The sequence below is a fragment of the Mobula birostris genome, chromosome 8 (assembly GCF_030028105.1).
Source record: "Mobula birostris isolate sMobBir1 chromosome 8, sMobBir1.hap1, whole genome shotgun sequence".
NCBI classification, from domain to species: Eukaryota; Metazoa; Chordata; class Chondrichthyes; order Myliobatiformes; family Myliobatidae; genus Mobula; species Mobula birostris.
The window spans coordinates 114,888,216-114,906,750 of NC_092377.1; the positions used below are offsets into that span (position 1 = coordinate 114,888,216).

The 18,535-nt window shown below is 42.2% G+C and overlaps 1 protein-coding gene across 1 annotated transcript in view; it reads right to left on the reverse strand.

The window, feature by feature from the left end:
* Positions 1-261: 261 nt before the first annotated feature.
* The window catches only part of LOC140202041 (cation channel sperm-associated auxiliary subunit epsilon-like), a 151,623-nt gene continuing 133,349 nt past the window's right edge, over positions 262-18,535 (reverse strand). The window contains exon 17 of the mRNA XM_072266900.1: positions 262-415. Coding sequence (XP_072123001.1) covers positions 262-415 — 154 coding nt within the window. The remainder of the gene's footprint in view (positions 416-18,535) is intronic.

Here is an 18,535-nt window from a genome sequence, read left to right on the forward strand (position 1 = left end):
CACTTCAACTTTCAACATTTTGTACATTCATAGATGTTCTTCTGCACACCACTGTTGTAACACATGGTTATTTAAGTCACTGCTGCCTTTCGACAGCTTGACAGCTACTTAGGTGGAGTTAAGATGGCACCAAGTGGATGCCTCTTCACACTTATCTGTGGAAACACTATTATAGAGAGTATTCAACTCTCTTTAATGTCTAGTTTTTCCCTTTTTTAAGATGGTTGGGGTTCCACTGAGATCCTGATCTGCAAATGGCATTCAAACTTTGTTTCTTTTACGGTGGTTGAGTTCCAATTCCTGGTGTTCGCTGGCCAAGGGTTTTCCGACATTCTCCATGTGCATCTTGTTAGATGGTGCCTCCATGGTGCGGCCCTGTGGACGACCGATTCCAGGCCGGTGTTGCCAACTGAGGCTTCGCAGGAGATGGAATATCAGGATTTCATCGTAGTGGATATAAGGGCGGAGGTCTCTGTAGTCGAGCGATTGCACTCCCCCTTTCTTTTGATGGTGGGTAGAGTTGCTGCCAAACCTTGGAATAAATCTTGTTAGTGAGAGAGAGAGAACCTGTGGCATGTTGAACTGTCGGGTAAACAATAGTTTTTAATTGACTGCAGATCATGGTCTCTCTCCGGGTGCTTTGCTGTTGCTTTGTGGGTGGTGGGTTGTCATGTACCCCGTGACGGGGATAAAGAACCAGCAGAGATGGAAAACACTTTGGAATCTCGTATTGCTATAAACTACTAATATTTATTAGTAACCACGCAATACAGTAATATAAATGTAGATAAATCAAACAGGTTAGCAATGATTATATATAAAAGTAAGTGTGGAATATATATGTATGAAAACCAAGCTTCTTTCAGTCTAGGGGTAAAAAGATACAGTCTTACGATGTTGAGTAAAGTTCAGTTCAGTTCAATTCGTGGTATTGAGTTGAGTAGTGATGGAGAGAGAGAGAGAGAGAGAGAGAGAGAGTGAGTTGAGTCTTCAGGTGAGATGATGCCGTCAATCTTCTCGTCGTCCTCCGAAATCCTTTACAAATCACTGACTGTGACTTTAACCAGGGGGACCAGGGGGTCTTCTGTGGTGGAGTTATCACCCAGGCGAGGGTGGACACATAGACAACTCCCCACCAGTCAACCCCTTCTCCTTCAAACTGGAATAGCAAGTTGGGATCGATCCTCCAAAACCCACTTTCTCTGCTGGCACAACAATACTCAGTCAGTGTCCAGATCATGTGTCCCGAGGTCTGTATCATTTGACCTCCCATTTATTTCACCAGGCTGAGCATCACCTGTCATTCAAAGAGTCCCTCCTTCCTTTGTCTGTAAAGGAGTGCAAGCAGGCAACATGTCCTTGAAAGTAACATCAACAACCAGCCTTTGGTCACCATAGCAACCTTCGAGCTGCTCGGTGCTGTCTCTGACTCCAAACTCAGTAAAAATCCAAAGTTATTTCCAATGCCTTAAAGTGACAGTCCAACTGTCAATCTTTGTCTCTCTCTCTCTCTTTTCAAAAGCAACATATCAGTGGTAAATAACTCTGTCTCTCTCTCCTTTCCAAACAAACCATCAATGATAAATGTCTCTCTCTGTCTCTATTCAAACAGTTAATAGGGGCACTCCAGGATCCCCTCACAGTGTGGTGGGCGCTGAAACGGGCAGGGGCAGGGGCAAGAGGAGGCTGATGTGTTGATGCTTGCATGGGGGAGGGGGAGAGGGGGCTTTGGGGTTCTAATGTTTTCTGTTGTTCATTCTTTTGGGGTTCTACTTTTTCATGGATGTCTGCAAAGACAAGTATTTCAGGTTGTATATTGAATACATTCTCTGATAGTAAGCGGCACCATTTGAACCAGTCTGGTCATTCTCCTCTAATCTCTCTCATTAATAAGGCGTGTTTTCCAACAGAATTCACAAAAACTGGATTTTTTTTGTTACTCGCACCACTCTCTGTAAAGTTTAGGGACTGTTATGCATGAAAATTCCAGGAGCTTTTGAGTATCGAATGAATTCTGAGAGTCAAACTGCCCTCTCAACAGTCAAAGTTACTTCTATCACATTTCTTCCCCATTCTGATGTTTGGTCTGAACAGTAACAGAACCTCTTAACCATGTCTGCATGCTTTTATGCATTGAATTTCTGTGACATAGAACATAGAACATAGAATAGTACAGCACATTACAGGTCCTTCGGCCCACAATGTCATGCCGACCCTCAAACCCTGCCTCCCATATAACCCCCCATCTTAACTTCCTCCATCTACCTGTCTAGTAGTCTCTTAAACTTAATGAGTGTATCTGCCTCCACCACTGACTTAGGCAGTGCATTCCACGCACCAACCACTCTCTGAGTAAAAAACCTTCCTCTAATATCCCCCTTGAACTTCCCACCCCTTACCTTAAAGCCATGTCCTCTTGTATTGAGCAGTGGTGCCCTGGGGAAGAGGTACTGGCTATCCACTCTATCTATTCCTCTTATTATCTTGCATACCTCTATCATGTCTCCTCTCATCCTCCTTCTCTCCAAAGAGTAAAGCCCTAGCTCCCTTAATCTCTGATCATAATGCATACTCTCTAAACTAGGCAGCATCCTGGTAAATCTCCTCCGTGCCCTTTCCAATGCTTCCACATCCTTCCTATAGTGAGGCAACCAGATCTGGTCACAGTGCTCCAAGTGTGGCCTAACCAGAGTTTTATAGAGCTGCATTATTACATCGCGACTCTTAAACTCTATCCCTCGACTTATGAAAGCTAACACCCCGTAACTACCCTATCTACCTGTGAGGCAACTTTCAGGGTTCTGTGGACATGTACCCCCAGATTCCTTTGCTCGTCCACACTACCAAGTATCCTGCCATTTACTTTGTACTCTGCCTTGGAGTTTGTCCTTCCAAAGTGTACCACCTTACACTTCTCCGGGTTGAACTCCATCTGCCACTTGTCAGCCCACTTCTGCATCCTATTAATGTCTCTCTGCAATCTTCGACAATTCTCTACACTATCCACAACACCACCAACCTTTGTGTCGTCTACAAACTTGCCAACCCACCCTTCTACCCCCACATCCAGGTCGTTAATAAAAATCACGAAAAGTAGAGGTCCCAGAACTGATCCTTGTGGGACACCACTAGTCACAATCCTCCAATCTGAAGGTACTCCCTCCACCATGACCCTCTGCCTTCTGCAGGCAAGCCAATTCTGAATTCACCTGGCCAAACTTCCCCGGATCACATGCCTTCTGACTTTCTGAATAAGCCTACTGTGTGGAACCTTGTCAAATGCCTTACTAAAATCCATATAGATCACATCCACTGCACTACCCTCATCTATATGTCTGGTCACCTCCTCAAAGGACTCTATCAGGCTTGTTAGACACGTTCTGCCCTTCACAAAGCCATGCTGACTGTCCCTGATCAGACTATGATTCTCTAAATGCCCATAGATCCCATCTCTAAGAATCTTTTCCAACAGCTTTCCCACCACAGACGTAAGGCTCACTGGTCTATAATTACCTGGGCTATCCCTACTACCTTTTTTGAACAAGGGGACAACATTCGCCTCCCTCCAATTCTCTGGTACCATTCCCATGGACAACGAGGACGTAAAGATCCTAGCTAGAGGCTCAGCAATCTCTTCCCTCGCCTCATGGAGCAGCCTGTGGAATATTCTGTCAGGCCCCGGGGATCTTTCCGTCCTAATGTATTTTAACAACTCCAACACCTCCTCTCCCTTAATATCAACATGCTCCAGAACATCAACCTCACTTATATTGTCCTGACCATCATCAAGTTCACTCTCATTGGTGAATACCAAAGCGAAGTATTCATTGAGGACCTCGCTCACTTCCACAGCCTCCAGGCACATCTTCCCACCTTTATCTCTAATCAGTCCTACCTTCACTCCTGTCATCCTTTTGTTCTTCACATAATTGAAGAATGCCTTGGAGTTTTCCTTTACCCTACTCGCCAAGGCCTTCTCATGCCCCCTTCTTGCTCTTCTCAGCCCCTTCTTAAGCTCCTTTCTTGCTACCCTATATTCCTCAATAGACCCATCTGATCCTTGCTTCCTAAACCTTATGCATGCTGCCTTCTTCCACCTGACTAGATTTTCCACCCCACTTGTCACCCATGGTTCTTTCACCCTACCATTCTTTATCTTCCTCACCGGGACAAATTTATCCCTAACATCCTGCAAGAGATCTCTAAACATCGAACACATGTCCATAGTGCATTTCCCTGCAAGAACATCATCCCAATTCACACCCGCAAGTACTAGCCTTATAGCCTCATAATTTGCCCTTCCCCAATTAAAAATTTTCCTGTCCTCTCTGATTTTATCCTTTTCCATGATAATGCTAAAGGCCAGGGAGTGGTGGTCACTGTCCCCACATGCTCACCCACTGAGAGACCTGTGACCTGACCCGGTTCATTACTTAGCACTAGATCTAGTATGGCATTCCCCCAAGTCCGCCTGTCCGCATACTGTGACAGGAATCCGTCCTGGACACACTTAACAAACTCTGCCCCATCTAAACCCTTGGAGCTAATCAGGTGCCAATCAATATTAGGGAAGTTAAAGTCACCCATGATAACAACCCTGTTATTTTTGCACCTTTCCAAAATCCGCCTCCCAATCTGCTCGTCTGTATCTCTGCTGCTCCCAAGGGGCCTATAGAATACCCCCAAAAGAGTAACTGCTCCCTTCCTGTTCCTGACTTCCACCCATATTGACTCAAAAGAGGATCCTGCTACATTACCCACCCTTTCTGTAGCTGAAATAGTATCCCTGACCAGTAATGCCACCCCTCCTCCCCTCCCCCCCCCCATCCCTTTTAAAGCACTGAAATCCAGGAATATTGAGAATCCATTCCTGCCTTGGTGCCAGCCAATTCTCTGTAATGGCCACTACATCATAATTCCATGTATGTATCCAAGCTCTCAGTTCATCACCTTTGTTCCTGATGCTTCTTGCATTGAAGTACACACACTTCAGCCCTTCTGCCTTACTATCTTTACACTGTTTATTCTGCTTCTCTTTCCTCAAAGCCTCTCTATATGTTAGATCTGGCTTTACTCCATGCACTTCTTTCACTGCTCTATCGCTCCTGGTCCCATCCCCCTTGCAAATTAGTTTAAACCCTCCCAAACCATGCTAGCAAACCTACCTGCAAGGATATTGCTCCCCCTCGGGTTCAGGTGCAACCCATCCAATCTGTACAGGTCCCACCTTCCCCAGAAGAGATCTCAATGATCCAAAAATCTAAAACCCTGCTCCCTGCACCAACTCCTCAGCCACGCATTCAACTGCCATCTCCTCCAATTCTTACCATCACTGTCACGTAGCACTGGCAGCAATCCTGAGAAAGCCACCCTTGAGGTCCTCTTCTTCAGCCTTCTGCCTAGTTCCCGAAACTCACACTTCAGGACCTCATCCCTCTTCCTGCCTATGTCGTTGGTACCAACATGTATCACGACTTATGGCTGTTTTCCCTCCCTTACCAGGATGTTGTGCACCCGGTCAGAGACATCCCGGACCCTGGCACCCGGGAGGCAACTATGCCGGTGTCCTTCTCATGTCGACAAAATCTCCTGTCTGCTCCCCTGTCTATAGAGTCTCCAATGATGACAGCTCTTCTCTTCTCTGTCCCACCCTTCTGCACCACCGATGTGACGATTGGCTGATTAGATAAGCCATTACTGAGCAGGTGTTGATGTACCTAATAAAGTGGCCATTGAGTGTATATTGACTATACCTCTCATCCTGCTTCCTATAAAAGTCTGCATTCCATTCTCTGAGTTTCTTGGTCTCTTTCAAATGATGGGAATATGGATTATGAGGAGCAGGGATTGGGTGCCTAATCATGAAAACATTCCCCTTACTATAATTATCTAAGACTAGATAGGGTTGACTTAAGTTATAGAAGACGGAACTTGAAGAATTATTTCATTCATAAGTTTGAATCTGAGGACACTGCCAATATTGACATTTAAGAACAGATTAGATGTATGATTCTTTAAAAGATCATTAATGAAAACTGAAGATGCTGGATGGACTCAACTGTACAGACAGAGTGAGAGTGACTCAGAAATCAAAGCAATGAGTTAATGTTTTAGATCATTGATTTCATAAGAGGATTTTGATGTCAAGAACCAGAAATATTAACTGTTACCCTCTTCACTGATGCTGTCTACATATTGAAGTTGCCAAGAATTATCCATTTTTATTTTAAATTTATAGTACTTGCAATCTTCTAATTTTGTTAATTAATATGGGAGGAGGATGGACACATAGCTTGATTCCTCCCGTGTTAGTCAAACTCAATTCAATGAGAGGTTATCTACAACATAATTTCTGTAGCAAAAAGAACTACTGGATGAACACAATTAACCAGGCAGTATCTGTGGAGAAAAATGGGCAGTCAATGCACAAATGGACAGTTCTTGTACTTTCATAAAAGATATTAATTTCCCTGCCCTGTAATAAGAAGAAACAGCAAATCAAAAATAGCACTTGTTTTGTTGTCACAACTCAAGATCAACAGATGTCATTCAATTAATAGTATTTATTGGAAATGATTAGTGAGTCACTTAGTACTGTAACAAGTTGATGACAACATAAAATATCCAAACATTTGTTATAAAAGACAATTATGAAATTTGAGATCTTAACCTTGTTGAGCATATATTTAATTATAGTTATGATTTTTATTGAAGTACAGCATCTCACTGAAGATACTCATGTATTTATAGTAGCTGTAAGCAAAGCTGGAGAGTAGAATGAATATAAAGGACCATACCAAAGATAAAACCATTGTGCTGTCCTTCCTGGAATGACAGAGAAATATTGATTAAAGAATTACAATGTGAATGCTTTAGAATTTGAAGGTTATACATACTTATCCAACGCAATATTCTCCAACAGATATTTAAGGGTAATATGAGAGATAATTCAGACTTCCAGATAACACTGGTTTTGTAAACACATATTCTCAGACAACTAAGGTTATAAGTAAATGATATGGTAGGACTAACCCATGTCCTGAGAACTATATACAATGTTAACAATGCTCACAATAATTATCTGTGCAGCAGTTTCACATTTCAATAGTTTCTCTCTCAATAATTTAACAGAAGATTCCATAAATTGATTTTCCGACACATTATCCAAGAGCAGCATTTTCTACTATCTGTACTTCTTGGAAACATGGGTCTGATCTGATCTATTTTTACTAATCCATGTTTGTCTCAATCTTGTACTGTGATACCAAGGTCTCCTTGTAAACCAAATGCACAGAGGCTTTCAAAAGTCAGAGTGAACAATGTATTCACTTGAACCAAAAGACACAGTGATTTCCAGCGGGGGCAGTACCACCCTCCCCAAGGGGGCAGTTACATGTTCTTAGGGGGCATTAGGGGAAATAAAAGTCATTGGGAGGCATTCAAGATTCTTAGGGGGTGGTAAGCAGCACCCTAACATGAGGCACAAGATCTGACTGACTGTTAGTAGAGCAGGCACTTCTGAAAAACAGGATGAGGCACTGCAATACAGGAAGAACCATAGCTCTGCAGGCAGTGAGCTCTCGTCACAACATGTCTGAAACTTGACAATCTTATCCAGCCTTACCAACCACACACACAATATTGGAGATGCATTAATTAGCAACCAGTGCCCAACAGTTCCCCTTGATTCATGGCATGGAACGAGTTCATGCAATTTTCCCAGTTTGTGTTAATTTTTATCTTAATTTAGCCTGTTAATGATAGATTAATATGTACGCGCAGTCTCTGAGTCTGAAGGCAGTGAAGCCTTGAATTTTAATTCTGCTAGGAAACAGAAACATCAATACAATGCTACGTTCCTGGAGTACGGTTTTATTCCTGACAGATCAGCGACACCCCATGTTATCTGATTTGTAATACTGCACTGTTGAACGAAGCCATGAAACTATCAGGTTTGCAGGAACACTTCCATAAAAGACACCCTGAAAATGCTACTTACTTCCAAATGGAATTTCCAGAAGATGAAAGAAGCATTTGAAAAGCATTGTACATGTGAGTCACTTGCCAAGAAAGCTAAAAATGATCTCATTGCTTCATATAACATTTTCAAAATGATAGCAAAGTGTGGAAAATCTCATACAATTGGTGAAAGATTAATAATGCCTGCTGTATCAGCAGTGTTCACCACTGTTATCTCCATGGACACCAGAATTTTACAATCAATTCCTCTGAGTAATAACTCTGTAGCCCATCGTATTGACGAAATGAGTGAAGACACTATCAACTATGCACAGAGCTCCAAAAACAGAATTTGGGATTAAATTGGATGACTCAACTGAACAAGACAATGAAGCATTACTAATGGCATATGTATGGTTTAACAAAAATTGAAGTTTATGAAGAGATTCTCTTTTGACTCCGCGGTTGAATTTTTGCTCAGTTGACAAGAACTTGGGAAACAAGATTGAACTATGTGGAGATGTGGCATACCTAGCCGATCTAGATGACAAAATGAACATTTAAATATGAAACTACAGGGTGAGAATTTCAATTTAATCCAGGCAAAAAGTGCAGTGACCACTTTTATCAGAAAATTGGAAATATATAAGCAAAACATTAGGAGAAGAATGTTCTCACAGTTTCCCTGCATAGAAGATATGGCACTCTCTTTCACAGAGGGAGATTTGCAATAAGACTGCAGTCACTGAAGAAGGATTTTCAGAATTGATTGAAGGATGTGAATGATCAAGAAATTCTGAACTGGGTAATTAACCCATTTCTTTGCAAGGTGGAAGAACAAGAAGAGAGCTTGCAAGAAGAAATTATTGAATTTCAGAATAATGAAAAAGTAAAACTGCTTTTCAAATATGTTGGCTTTAGTGGTATGTGGCTACACTGTAATACAGTTTCCTGGTCTTCAGAGAACAGCCATACTGCTCTTCATTGCAGTTCTATCCTCCTACTTTGTTGAAAGAGGCTTCAGTCCAGTGAACCACATACTCAAAAAAAACAGATGTTAAAAAATGGTCCAGTTTAATGAAACGGTTTCCCCTTCAACAACAGGTATGCCGCTTTGGATAATGTTGTTGGGGGGAGGGGGAATGGCCTAGCAAAGGAGTGTAGGGTAAGTCACAGCAGTCAGGTCTCTGGCACTGAATCTGGCTCTATGGCTCAGATTCTATGGCCTAAGGAAAGGGGGAGAAGAGGCAAGATGTAGTGATAGGAGAACAGAAAGGAGGTTCTGTGAACAAGATCAAGATTCCCAGGTGGTTTGTTACCTCCTGAGTATCAGGGTCAGGGACATCTTGGATCAAGTCCACAGCAGTCTTAATTGGGAGGATGAGCAGCCAGAGGTCATGGTCCACGTCGGTGCCAATGGCATAAGTAGGATAGGTGAGGAGGTCCTGCAGAGCTCAAGAACTTAGGTGCTAAGTTAAAGGACAGGAAGTCCAGCATTGTGAACTTAGGATTGCTACCTGTGCCACATGCTACTAAGGCCAGAAGTAGGAAGATCATACTGTTTAACACATAGCTAAGGAGTTGGTGCAGGAGGGAGGGCTTCAGATTTTTGGATCATTGTGCTCGCTTCAAGGGAAGGTGAGAGCTGTACAGAAGAACAGTTTGCAGCTGAACTGGACAGGGACTAATATTCTAGTGGGAAGGTTTGCTAGTGCTGGTGTGTGTGTGTGTGTGTGTGTGTGTGTGTGTGTTAAATTAGAGCTGCAGGGGATAGATGGGAACCAGATAGTGGAGTGATTATGGAGAAAGATGTCATTAAGCCCTCATACAAAGTCAGGAATCTAAAGGCTGAGCTTGGTGGGACTAACGTTCTGAAATGCGTATATTTCTATGCAAGGAGTATTGTAAGAATCGCAGATGAGCTTACAGCATGTGGAATTATGACACTGTAGACGGTAGTGAGACTTGGTTTCAGGAGGGACAGGACTGTCAGCTCAATGTTCCGAGGTTCTGTTGTTTTAGACACAATAGAGCCGGAGAGACTAAAGAGAGAGGGGTGGCTTTACCATTTAGGGAAAATGCCAGAGCAGTGCTGAGTCAGGGCAGACTGGAGAGTTTGTCTAATGAGGCTTTATGGGTAGAACTGAGGAATAACAAGGTATGACCATATTAATGGGATTATATTATGGACCACTTTACAATCCGTGGGATTTAGAGGAGCAAATTTGTAGAAGGATCACAGAATGTTGCAAGAAACGTAAGGTTGTGATAGAAGGTGATTTTAACTTTCCACATATTGATTAGGACTCCCATACTGTAAAAGGGGTGGATGTGATAGAGTTTGTCAATTGTGTTCAGGAAAGTGTCCTTCATCAGGTACACAGAAGTCCCAATGAGAGACCGTGTGATTTGAACTGCTGTTAGGGAATGAGACAAGGTAGGTGACAGAAGTTTGTGTAGGGGAACACTTTGCATCCAGTGCCCATAATGCCATTAGTTTCAAAGTTAATTTGAAAAAGGATGGGTCTGGTCCTTTGGTTGAGACCCTAAATTGGAGAACGGTCAATTTTGATGGTGTCAGAAAGGATCCGGCAAGGGTGGATTAGGAAAGGTTGTTTCTGGCAAAGATGTACTTGGTAACCAGGGGGCCTTCGAAAGTAAATTTTCAGTGTACAGAATTTGTATGTTCCTGTCAGAATAAAAGGCAGGATAATAGGCTTAGGGAACCTTGGTTTCGAGAGATAAGAAAAAGCAAGTGAGGCATAGCAGGTATTGGCAAATATGAACAAATAAGGTACTTGAGGAGTATAAGAGTTCAAGAAAATACTTTAGAAGAAAATCAAGAAGGTGTTGCTCTAGCAGACAAGGTGAAGGAGAAACCCCCGATGTGATTACACTTCCTCCCTTACCACCATTCAGGGCCCCAAACAGTCCTTCCAGATGAGGCAACACTTCACCTGTGAGTCGGCTGGGGTGATATACTGCATCTGGTGCTCCCGATGTGGCCTTTTATATATTGGCGAGACCCGACGCAGACTGGGAGACCGCTTTGCTGAACACCTACGCTCTGTCCGCCACAGAAAGCAGGATCTCCCAGTGGCCACACATTTTAATTCCACATCCCATTCCCATTCTGACATGTCTATCCATGGCCTCCTCTACTGTAAAGATGAAGCCACACTCAGGTTGAAGGAACAACACTTTATATTCCGTCTGGGTAGCCTCCAACCTGATGGCATGAGCATGGACTTCTCTAACTTCCGCTAATGCCCCACCTCCCCTCCTACCCCATCTGTTATTTATTTTTATGCACACATTCTTTCTCTCACTCTCTTTCTTCTCCCTCTGTCCCTCTGAATATACCCCTTGCCCATCCTCTGGGTCCCCCCCCCCGCCGTCTTTCTTCCCGGACCTCCTGTCCTATGATCCTCTCGTATCCCTTTTGCCTATCACCTGTCCAGCTCTTGGCTCCATCCCTCCCCCTCCTGTCTTCTCCTATCATTTTGGATCTCCCCCTCCCCCTCCAACTTTTAAATCCCTTACTCACTCTTCCTTCAGTTAGTCCTGACGAAGGGTCTCGGCCTGAAACATCGACTGCACCTCTTCCTAGAGATGCTGCCTGGCCTGCTGCATTCACCAGCAACTTTTATGTGTGTTGCAAAAGGATAGCAATGGGCAAAACTGGTCCTCTGGAAGATCAGAGTAATCTATGCATGGCGCTTAGAAAGATGGGAGATCTTAACTGTATTTTTTTGTATCTGTATTTACTCAAGAGATGGACACAGAGTCTATAGAACTGAGGCAAAGCAGTAGTGACATTTAAAACATCCTGAGCCATTGTGAGGTGCCAGAAGATGGGAGTATAGCTGTAGAAAGACTACAGATAAGCCAGTAAATTATAGGCTGGTGAGCCTGACATCAGTAGTGGAAAGTTACTAGAAGGTATTCTAAGGGACAGGATATATGAGTGTTCGGATTGACAGGAAATGATTAGAGATAGCCAATATGGCTTTGTGCATGGTAAATTGTGTCTAACAAGTCATAGTTTTTCAAGGAAGTTTTTACCAGGACAATTGATGAAGGCAGGGCAGTGGACGTTGCCTACATGGACTTTAGCGGGGCCTTTGACAAGGTCCCACATGGGATATCGGTCAAGAAGGTCAGTCGCTTGGCATTCAAGATGAGGTAGTAAATTAGATTAAACATTGACTTCACAGAAGCCAGAGAATGGTTGTAGCTGGTTGCCTTTCTAACTGGAGACCTGTGACTAGTGGTGTGCTGCAGGGATCAGTGCTGGATGCATTGTTGTTTGTCATCAATATCAATGATCTGGATGATAATGTAGTGAACTTGATCAGCAAATTTGTGAATGACACCATGATTGGAAGGACAGTGAGGAAGGCTATCAGAGTTTGCAGTGGTATCTGACCCAGCTGGAAAAATGGGCTGAAAAATAGCAGATAGAATTTAATGTAGACAAGTGTGAGTTGTTGCACTTTGGGAGGACCAACCAGTGTAGATCTTATATGATGAGTGTAGGGCATTGAGGATTGTGGTAGAACAGAGGGATCTGGGAATACAGATCCTGAATTCATTGAAAGAGGCATCACAGGTACGTAGGGTCATAAAGAAAACTTCTGACACATTGACTTTCATAAATCTATGTACATTGATGAAGGTGAGCAGTGGATGTAGTGTATATGGATTTCAGCATTTGATCAGGTTCCCCATGCATGGCTCATTCGGAAAGTAAAGAAGCATGGGATCCAAGGAGACCTTACTTTGTGGATCCAGAATTGGCTTGCCCACACAAGGCAAAGGGTGGTTGGTTCATATTCTGCATGGAGGTCAGCGACTAGTGGTGTACCACAAGGGTCTATTCTGGAACCCTTCCTCTTTGTGATTTTTATAAATGATCTGGATGAAAAAGTAGAAGGGTGGATTAGTAAGTTTGCTGATGACACAAAGGTTGGGGGTGTTCAAGTGAAGTCAAGTCAAGACACTTTTTATTGTCATTTCGACCATATCTGCTGGTACAGTACACAGTAAAAATGAGACAACGTTTTTCAGGACCATGGTGCTACATGAAACAATATAAAAACTACACTGAACTACGTAAAACAACTCAAAAACTACACTAGACTACAGACCTACCCAGGACTGCATAAAGTGCACAAAACAGTGCAGGCATTACAATAAATAATAAACAAGACAATGGGCACAGTAGAGGGCAGTAGGTTGGTGTCAGTCCAGGCTCTGGGTATTGAGGAGTCTGATGGCTTGGGGGAAGAAACTGTTACATAGTCTGGGGTCATGACAGCCCGAATTTCCGAACCAGGCAGTGATGCAGCTGCTCAGGATGCTCTCAATGCAACCTCGGTAGAATATAGGTGTTGTGGATAATCCAGACGGTTTTCAGAGGATACAGCGGGATCAAGAGGATGCAGAACTGGGCTGAGAAGTGACAGATGGGAGTCCGGCTGGGAACCCAGATAAGTGTGAAGTGGTTCATTTTGGTAGGTAAAATTTGAAGACAGAATATGGTAAGATTCTTGGCAGTGTGGAGGACTTTGGGGTCTGCATCCAAAGGATACTTAAAGCTACTATACAGGTTGACGGTGTTGTTAAAAAAGTATATAGTGTATTGGCCTTCATCAACTGTGGGATTGGGTTTAAGATCCATAAGGTAATGTTACAGCTATAAAAGAACGTAGTTAGACCCCACTTGGAGAATTGTGTTCAGTTCTGGTCACCTCACTACAGGAAGGATGTGGATGCCATAGAAGAATGTAGAAGAGATTTACAAGGATGTTGCCTGGATTGGAGAGCATGCCTTATGAAAATAGATTGAGTGAACTTGGCCTTTTCTCCTTGGAGCAATGGAGGATGAGAGGTGACCTGATAGAGGTGTATAAGATGATGAGAGGCATTGATTGTGTGGATAGCCAGAGGCTTTTTCCCCAGGGCTGAAATGGCTAACACAGGAGGGCCTAGATTTAAGGTGCTTGGAAATAGGTACCAAGGGGATGTCAGGGGTAAGTTTTTCACACAGAGTACTGAGTGCATAGAATGCACTGCTGGTGATGGTGGTGGAGGCAGATACAATAGGGTCTTTTAAGAGACTCATAGATATGTATATGGAGCTTAGAAAAATAGAGGACTATGCAGGAGGAAAATTCTAGGCAATCTCTAGAGTAGAAATGGTTGGCATAACATTGTGGGCCAAAGGGCCTGTAATGTGCTGCAGATTTCTATTTTCTATTGAGTACAAGAGTTGGGATGTTATGTTGAAATTGTATAAGACATTGAGGCTTAATTTGGAGTATTGTGTCCAGTTTTGGTTTCCTACCTACAGGAAAGATGTAAATAAGATTGAAACAGTGCAGTGAAAATTTACAAAGATGTTGCTACAACTTGTAGACCTGAGTCATAGGGAAAGGTTGAATAGGTTAGAACATAGAAGGGAGATTTGATGGAGGGATACAACATTATGAGGTGTATAGATAGGGTAAATGCAAGCAGGCTTTTTCCACTGAGATTGGGTGAGACTACCAGAGGTCATGGGTTAAAGGTGAAAAGTGAAATGTTTAAGAGGAACATGAGGGGGAACTTCTTCACTCAGAGGGTAAGAGTGTGGAATGAGCTACCAGTGCAAGTGGTGGGTATGGGGCCAATTTCAACATTTAAGATAAAATTGGATAGATACATAGATGGGAAGGGTATGGAGGGCTATGGTCTGACTGCAGGTTGGTGGGACTAGACAGATTAATGGTTCGGCACAAACTTGGTGGGCTGAAGGGCCTATTTTTATGTTATAGTATTGTATGATTCTATGCAAAGTTCAGGAAGTTGAAATTGGACAAGGCCTTTGAGGAATATAACTGGAATTAGTTCCATAATGGGCACAAGCATCCCCATTGCAGAGGACATATGCAAATAGTTCGTGCCTCAAGAAAGCGGCATCTATCATTAAAAACTCTCACCTTCTAGGACATGCCCCTTTTTCAATACTACCATCAGGGAGGAGGTGCACGAGTCTGAAGACACACTCACTATTTTAGGAACAGATTCTTCTCTTCTGCCATTAGATTACTGAATGGTCAATGAAACTATGAACACTGCCTCACTATTCCTCTATTTAATTTTATTTTTGCGTTGTAACTTATAGTAATTTTTATGCCCTGCACTATACAGCTAACAAAAACCAACAGATTTCATGACATATGTCAATGTAAATAATTCCGATTCTAAGAACTTGGTAAGGAGGGAGAGGTTAAAACCACTCAAGGATAAAGAAGAGAATGTATGATGGATCCAGAGGAAGTGGGTGAGATAATACGAGAACATTACATTGGTATTCAGCAAGGAGAAGGGCATATAGGATAGCAAGGTCAGGGAGGGATATGTTGATACTCCAGGGTATGTTAATATGAAGGTATTGGGGCTCTTGGAGTGTATTAAGATGGATGTCACAGGACTTGATGGGATTTTTTTCTAGGTTACTGAGAGGCAAGGCAGCATATTGCTGTGGCGTTGACAGCTTTGTACTCTCTTTAGCTACAGACAAGGTCCCAGATGACTGGAAAATAACCAATGTTATAGAGACAAATTACATCAGTGGTGGATAAATTAATGGTGAAGCATCCACTTGCTATCTAGGAGGGTGAACAGTTGACAGGGCTCTGTGTAGGGAAGGCAACTTTCTGCAAACATGATTGAGTTTTTTTGAGGAGCTGATGAATTTGATTCATGACAGTAGGTTAGTGGATGCTGTATACATGAACTTTACTAAAACTTTCAACAAAGTCTGTCATAGTTTGCTAATCCAGAAAATTAAAGGACTGGGATCTATGCAGACTTGGTAGATTGAATTCATGGTTGACTTGTTTATAGAAGATAGAGGATAGTAGTGGAAGGATGTTACTTGAGTGGAGATACGGTGATCTATGCTGGGACCTCTGTATTTTTGTGATATACAGTATATATGTAAATGATCTCTAAATGGGCTGATTAATAAATTTGCAGATGGCATAAAAATTGATGAAGTTGTGGTTAGTGAGGAAAGTTGTGAAAGGATCAGAATCAGAATCAGGTTTATTATCACTGGCATGTGACGTGAAATTTGTTAACTTAGCAGCAGCAGTTCAATAATCTAGCAGAGAGAAAAATAATGATGATAAATAAGTAAATCAATTACGGTGTACATATATTGAATAGATTTAAAAAATGTGCTAAAACAGAAGTACAATATCTTAAAAAAAGTTGAGGTAGTCCAAAGATTCAAAGTCCATTTAGGAATCGGATGACAGAGGGGATGAAGCTGTTCTGATACAGCAGCGTATAGATCAATTGGTAAAATGAACAGAAAAATGACAGATCTGGGCATGTGTTTAGCTGTTGCACTTTGGAAGGTCAAATGTAAGACAGGTATGCAGTAAATGGTGGGAATATTAAGTAAAGAGGCATTTTTGGATGCATGTTTAGAGCTCCTAAGAGTGGCAACACAAGCAGATAAGGTGGAAAAGAATAGGAAAGGCATACTTCATCAGTCAGGATGCTGAGTATAAAAGTCTGGAAGTCATGTGCAGCTATATAAAATTTTGGTTAAACCACTTTTGGAATAATATCTGGTTGCCACATTATAGGAAAGTTGACTATAGAGAGTGTGCAGAAGTTCAGTAAGATGTTGCCTTGATTAGAAACTATTAGCTATTAGGTGGTGTGGGAGAAACTCAGTTTTTTTCTCTGGAGTGTCAGGGTCTAAGAGGCCCCCTGATAGAATTATATAAAATTATAGAAAGGGTAGACAGTGTTTTTTCCCGATGGAAATAGCAAAAATTAGAACAGGGGTTCCCAGCCTAGGGTTCACAGACTCCTTGCTTAATGGAATTGATCCATGGCATAAAAAAGGTTGGGAAGTCAAAGCTAATGTAAAAGCAAAACAGAGGGCATACAACAAAGCAAAAATTAATGGAAAAAGATGGAGGATTGGGAAGCTTTTAAAAATATACAGACAGCAACTAAAAGAACCATTAGAAGGGAAAAGATGAATTATGAAAGCAAGCTAGCAAACAATATCAAAGTGAATAGTAAAAGTTTTGTCAAGTACATAAAAAATAAAAGAGAGATGAGAGTGGATATAGGACCACTAGAAAATGAGACTGAGAGATAATAATGAGGGATGAGGAGATGGCAGTTAAACTAAATGAGTACTTTGCATCAGTCTTCACTGTGGAAGACACTAGCAGTATGCCAGATGTGAAGAGAAGTGAGTGCAGTTACTATTACAAGGGAGGTGGTGCTCAAAGAGCAGAAAGACCCAGGGGTACATAAGTCACTCGGAGCAGATGAACTGCAGCAGGGGGTTCTGAAAGAGGTAGTGGTAGAGATTGTGGAGGCATTGGTAACGATCTTTCAAAGATGATTGGACTCTGGCATAATGCCAAAGGACTGGAAAATTGTAAATGTTAGTCCACTCTTTAAGCAAGGACGAAGGCAACAGAAATAAAATTATAGACCTGTTAGCTAGTTAGCCTGACCTCAGTGGTTGGGAATATGTTGGAGTCAATTGTTAAGGGTGAGGTTATGGAATACTTACTTGGACACACAGGACAAAATCAGCATGGTTTCCTTAAGGGAAAAATCTTGCCTGACAGACCTGTTGGAATTCTTTGAGGAGCAGGATAGATAAAGGGGATGTAGTCGATGTTGTATATTTGGACTTTCAGAAGGCCTTTGACAAGGTGCCACTCATGAGGCTGCTTACCAAGTTAAGGGCCCATGGTATTACAGTAAATTTACTAACATGGTTAGAGCATTGGCTGATTGGTAGGAGGCAGCAAGTGGGAATAAAAGGATCCTTTTCTGGTTGGCTGCCAGTGACTAGTGGTGTTCCACAGTGGTCGGTGTTGGGATTGCTTCTTTTTATGCTGTACATCAATGATTTAGATTATGAAATAGATGATTTTGTTGCCAAGTTTGCAGATGATACGAAGATTGGTGGAGGGGCAAGTAGTGTTGAGGAAACAGATAGGCTGCAGAAGGACTGAGACAGAATAGGAGAATGGGTAAGAGAGTGGTAAATGGAATACAATGTTGGAAAATGCATGGCCATGCACTTTGATAGTAGAAATAAATGTGCGTTATATTTTCTAAATGGAGAAAATCCAAAAATCTGAGATGGAAAGGGACTTCAGAATCTTTGTGCAGAACACCCTACAGGATAACTTGCAGGTAGAGTTGGTGGTGAGGAAGGCAAATGAAATGTTAACATTCATTTCAAGAGGTCTAGAATACAAGAGCAAGGATTGATGCTGAGGCTTTATAAGGCACTGGTGAGACAGCATCTTGATTATTGTGAACAGCTCCTCATCTAAGAAAAGATGTGCTGGCATTGGAGAGGGTTCAGAAGAGGTTCACAAGGATGATTCTGGGAATGAAAAGGTTATCACATGAAGAATGTTTGATGGCTATGTACTCACTGGAATTTAGAAGGATGAAGGGGGATCTCATTGAAACCTTTTGAATGTTGAAAGGCCTAGACAGAGTAGATGTGGAAAGGATGTTTTCCATGGTG